Genomic DNA, 5,953 nt, shown 5'->3' with positions numbered 1-5,953 from the left:
TTGATAAACCTGGTTATTACTGTTTGAAAACATTGAGTGAAGATTTTCTCTATTTCCTCAATCCTAATTCTTCAGTCACATGGTGTTCAGCCTGCTTATCCTGTTTTCATGCTATCTGTACTCTGTGCTTGTTTTCATTTCGTCATGATGATTGTGTTGTTGCTCTGTTATGCTTATACTTGAGTACTTATTCCGCTGCTAGTGTGTCGTTACTTAGGAATTTCTTCACCTAGAAATTCCTCAGTGAAGAATCTGTAAAAATCACCTATTCACCCCCCTCTAGTCGATATAACGCGGATGAAGGGGCTCATCATCCTCTCTGACGACTCCAGCGACGAGGTCGACCACAACTCCACCTTCGACGATCCACCACCTGCCGCAGACACCTACAACTGCGCAGGCGACCGAAAGGGCAGAGGCCCGGCGAGGAAGTGGTGATCCCGCTCCTGCTCCGTTTATATTATCATTTTTTAGTTGTTTAAGTTTAGAACTTGTCCAGTGCTTAACTGTGGTGATCTTTTGAATGCCGTAAATTGGGTTTACGTGCGTTTAGTTGTCCATTTGGTGCTGATTTCATTGTCCAATGTATAATCATGTAGAATAGTTCATCATGTTGCATATGTATTATGGATATAGGGTGCCGAATAAGAGGTATCCGGCTGCGCGGGCGAGAACTTAGGGACTGACCGGTCACTGTCCGGGGACGCGCCTGGGCGCGTCCGAGGACGTATAGGGGGCTGGATTTGGTAATCGGAGCTGTAGATGCTCTTAACTTGCTATATCATGCTATATCATGCTATTAGCAAGACATTATACACTAGTTTACTTAGTGAGACATTTCTTAAAACACTATAGCATGGTTTAGCGACGTTATAGTGCACTACTTTTTCCAGTGATGTAGCATAAAATAAAAATTAGCATAGGAACATAGTTAAAGGTATGCTAATAACAAACATGTTCCAGTAAAATGGGGAACACTCATGCACGTATCACGGTTCTTTCGGCTCTTTGCGTTTTGAATTTTATCAACACAATTAGATTCACAAGAATATTCCAGTAGCCTTCTCCAGTCATCGTAATTTGCTGCAGCGCCTCACATTAAACTTTGATTTTCGTTTTATTGCTCAAATCACCTTCTCACAGCTTTATGTTTGGCAGTACTAATCCATTCTCAAGTCCAATCGCAATTCTGCATCAGTTAACATCTCGCCTATTATAAATCTGAGGCAACAAGGCCAAAATAAACGTATAACATGACTTTATTTATGCAAACAACAATATTACTATGGCTAGAACTATTTAGTGCTGAAAAATGCAAGCCTTGAATGCCACAACAATAAACACAATTAGGATGAACACACTTCACCACTGCCAAAATTGGTATGCTTGCATTATAATTTTGTATCATTTGCCTTTCCAGGATACACTCTAGCAGAAGATGCAAAAAAAGAAAATCTAGTACCGCATATAAAATATAACAAGGTACTTTTCACTATATACCTCGTTGACCCCTTCAAACATGCTATAAAATTCACTTTCCCGAGCTTAAAGTCCAGCATGCGCTCAAGCCTGGAAAATATGACAAACATCAGTAGTACATATAAATGGTGAAGATTAACCCTAAAGATAGTTAAACATCACAAAAATGCCCAACCAACCCTTTTTTTTAGAAATTTGGAGTAAGACGGGTTAGTATCTAATGGGAGTCTGAAATTGTACATCAAAGTTTAAAGCATTGTGACAAATTATACATTGCATTAATCCAACATACAAGTAGTTATGTTCATTTTTCATGTTTTTTCTTTTGTGTGGGGTTGTACTTGTTTGCAAGGGCGTTATTAATTTAACACCGAACCGCAGGCCTTTTGTCTAAAAAATGTTCATTTTTATGAATGCACAAGACATTGTGTATGTGTTATAATTACCTGAAGGTAGCAGATCCAGTTTCGCACAAAGACTGACCCATTCCATAATATTTATTGTGGGAATGTGGAATTTGATGGAAGGTTTTTCAGGGCGAGGCCAGTCGGCTGGAAGCCTGTTCACTTCACTTGCTTACTATAGTATCTCCTATTCCTGCTTTCTCTAGCTCTTCTCTCCACCCTAACCCTAGCTTGATCGTGTTGAGCGTTGGGGCGAGAGGGGAATTTACGGTTGGCAATGAGCATGAAGTCATGGGGTCTAACCACAACGACGGTGGTGGCATAAGAGTGCGCTACCGTGGAGTTGAGGGTGTGTCCATTGAGGTTTGTCACTTAACTGTTGATGTCAAGCTATTGCATACTCCATCCGCCCCGAAACTTGTCGCACAACTGGATAAAAATAGATGTATCTAGAACTAAAATACGTTAGATACACCCATTTCTATGACAAGTAATTCCGGACGGAGTGGGCGGTAAAGTGGTATCGGGTTTCGCTTCCTCCCACTTCTTATTGTGAGGGATTCGCTTCTTTCCGCCAGTTTCCCATTCATTTTCCTACAAGACAAATCTGAGAGGGGGGATACAACACAAATCTGAGGGGGGAGGGGGGGGCTCAATTGTTCGAAAGAAAAATCCACCGTACATTTTTGGTGCTGACACCCAGTATGAGCCTACTGTACATAGGAATTGTGGGATTTGACTTACTTTCAGCACATTCTTTAACATATTTCATACCTTGTACTTATTTTTCTTGAAAACAAAGTGGTAAAGTGAAGACCATGTTACTGTCATGAGCGGACCTATGTTATTTGTTTTTGCGGGGTTAGCGGACCTATGTTATTATTCACTTATTTTGTTGAAAACAAAGTGGTACAATGAAGATCTTGCTACTGTCATTAGCGGACCTATGTTATTATTCAGAGGGATAGATATGAAGATATGTATAATAATTGAATGAATGTTCATGCAGACAAGTCTTATAAGGTTAGAACTCCGTCGGTATCAAAGAACTGCAAGCCTTGAAACTACTATGACAACTGGCATAACGAAGAAACATCTTGGAATTAAACATATTGAAATCTACACACTACTATACTTGCAGTCTAGTTCAATTTCATTTGCATTTGCAAGATTATGCAATTGTAGGAAAACAATTTTGCAGTAACAAAATAGATGTATGGAAAGCACGATAGTTTTGATCGTATACCTTGTTGATCTCCTCAAACCTGCTATATCATAAACTTCTCCGAGATCAAGGTTGAGCTCATGTCTGGAAGAATATGATGCACATTGTTAACACTTTTACATATGCTGTAGACTTTACCTTAAATATTGTCAACTACCAAAAAATACTAAACTGGTAGGATATTCTGCAAACTATAATGAAATGTATTTACTGAAAACAATACTTTGCTGGATTGGGTTTGATGTGTACTGCTATTGGGTTAAAGTTAAGTGTGAAGTATTGATGTAACAATTACTTTGATCACAGGGTTTAACAAAATTTACATTAGTCCAGATACTAATTAGTTCAATTCCTGATTTTCTCTCTCTCTTTTTAAACCGTTAAATCCTTTATACATTTGTTAATCCAGTGTCAACAGGATATATAGATGACGGTAGTGGACTAATAGTGAAGCCTGATCTATTCCCAAATTTTTCTGGATTGCATAAGATTAAGAGCTCAATTGGCTTAATGAATTATAGGTATATGAAACATTGGTCATCTAAGCAAAGATCGGAGCTTGTGAAGATTTTGACTTCTAAATAGCTAAGGCTGAATTTGGATATTAGTGCCTCCAATAGAAGTTTTTTTTACGGAACTATCACAATATCCATACTCGAGATTGGGTTATGAATTAAGCATATTCCCAAATTTAGATTTCAACTAATCAATACTCAAAATTCAAATAAAAAACACTAACGTGTCTTAATTTGTGGGTGAAAATGATCATGCACTGTGCACATGTCCAGATTATGCTACAGGGGTGTTAATAGTTTTTCAATCAAGGGTACTTTTCATCGAATCGTAATGCAGCACCAGTATTTTTAAAATTTAATATTTACCGGAAGGTGGTAGAGTCCCACAGATGAACGGACCCGTCCCATGAACCTGTAATGAGTATTGGAAGATCTGGATGGCAACACACAATGTTAACAACATCCATGTGCCCTTTTAGTGAATGAACACATCTATGTGTTTTGCAGTCCCAGATCTGACCCCAGAAGAAGGAAAACTCATGATTGAGCAAATATTCTATAAGTATGAAAAACGGCTAGCCTATTCTTCAGTTGAAATGCCATACCTTGGCAGTTCTGTTTTGTGAACCGGTGATCAAGTATAGCTTTTCACCCAGACTGAAGTAATCCAAACACAACACTAAATCTGAATGCCACAATGTGTGCTTACATTCACCCGAATCCAGATTCCAAAACTGCAATTTGAAGCAAATACATGTATCAGGAAAACCTGGAATGTCCAAAATGACGTTTATTGAATGCATGTATAGGGAATCTAAACAAACCTTTACTGTTTTGCCCTGGGCACTGGCAAATGTATCGGTGTCCTTTGGGTTAAACATGACTTGCTCCACAGTATCACCTTTATCAAGCCGAGTGTTGGCATCAAATGTTTTTATCAATTGCCAGTCCTTTCCATAGTCCCACAACAAAATTTTACCATCATGGGATGCTGACAGCACATATGGCTTAGTTGCATGGATAGCCAAAGACTTGATAGATGTAGAGTGTTCACGCAGAACATGGATTGTCTTTTGTGAATCACAACTGTACACGCAGAGGAGTCCACTAGTAAAACCAGCCAAAATCCATTGCTTGCGGGCTATAAATTTGGCCAAACTAACTGCAATGGGAGATATATATACATATATAATGTATGTAATGTTATATTGCTGAAATGTACGAGGACAAAAAGAAAAAACATTAGGTCAACATGGTGAAAGTCAGAAGCATGCCTTCTTCCCCCTCCAACTCAACCAATTTCACTTCCTGCAGGTAGTATATGCACACAAGTTAATTAATTCCTACATACTAGAATATTAAGCTTGGTAACTGAGCAAAACTGAGATGGTTAGTGGTGTTAGCCAGAGTAACCAAGTTCAACAAATGATAGTCAGAATCAACGTAGTAGCCGAACCTTATGAGTAATAGTAATATCAATTTAAGTACTTTTTGATTTGTAGATGTACGGCAGCAAAAATCTACACATAGGGTTGATATATATGAACAAGATTACTGCATGACATCCCTGTGCCAAGTCGTTGCTACACCAGATTGCTGCATTCTGAGGCCACCACACACATGATTGTGGGCCGCCCAACAAGACCTGGAATTAGCACTTAACATGCCTTTGCTCCCCGTTTTCTCGCACATCAGCAACAATTCATGTGTGAAGGAGTTATTCATGTTGATCTACTCACGCCATTTCTAAATATAATCCCTTTTAAAGATTTCAATATGGACTACATACGGATGTATATAGACATATTTTAGACTATATATTCACTCATTTTGCTTCCTATGTAGTTCATCTTGGAATCTTATTTTAATGGGTACCCTATTTTAATTACCAATGTAATCTTATTTTAATTACCAATGGACATATTTTAGAGTATTTATTCACTCATTTTATTCACCCTGTAGGACATATTTTAGACATAAGGAGGGAGTAATGAACAAGCCATCCGAAAGACTGTATGAGGGAGAGATCTATCCCAACGGTAGCCAGTATGATTACTCAGCTAAACATATCGTTGATGTCCATTCTTGGTTCCTAGGAGAACCTCCAAATGAGCAACTATGACTTGTAGCGCTCAAAGGGAACCACCAGGATTAAACTTGTGTTTCCAGTCGCCCAAACAATGTCATGCTCATGGTCCCTTTGGCGTGTCCTATCCCTACAGCTCATTTATTTTTTTGCGGGATAAGTCCCTACAGCCAATGAGGGGTCGCTGATGGTCGTTGGAGCTGGAAAGGAAATCTAGTTTGTGGTGCTTGGTGGGAGGGGCAGG

At 38.9% G+C, this 5,953-nt stretch overlaps 1 protein-coding gene across 2 annotated transcripts in view; it reads right to left on the bottom strand.

Moving 5' to 3' along the window:
- Positions 1-898: 898 nt before the first annotated feature.
- The window catches only part of LOC119288188, a 95,122-nt gene continuing 90,067 nt past the window's right edge, over positions 899-5,953 (bottom strand). For both annotated transcript variants that reach the window (XM_037567813.1, XM_037567814.1), the window contains 7 exons: positions 4,898-4,931; positions 4,448-4,785; positions 4,229-4,357; positions 3,990-4,138; positions 3,130-3,192; positions 1,501-1,569; positions 899-1,189 (listed from right to left, as the gene is read on the bottom strand). In XM_037567813.1, the coding sequence (XP_037423710.1) occupies positions 1,138-1,189; positions 1,501-1,569; positions 3,130-3,192; positions 3,990-4,138; positions 4,229-4,357; positions 4,448-4,785; positions 4,898-4,931 (834 nt within the window). In that variant the 3' untranslated portion in view covers positions 899-1,137. The remainder of the gene's footprint in view (positions 1,190-1,500; positions 1,570-3,129; positions 3,193-3,989; positions 4,139-4,228; positions 4,358-4,447; positions 4,786-4,897; positions 4,932-5,953) is intronic.

Source organism: Triticum dicoccoides, chromosome 4A (assembly GCF_002162155.2).
Source record: "Triticum dicoccoides isolate Atlit2015 ecotype Zavitan chromosome 4A, WEW_v2.0, whole genome shotgun sequence".
In the NCBI taxonomy this organism is placed as follows: domain Eukaryota; kingdom Viridiplantae; phylum Streptophyta; class Magnoliopsida; order Poales; family Poaceae; genus Triticum; species Triticum dicoccoides.
This window is presented reverse-complemented; position numbering and strand designations above follow the sequence as displayed.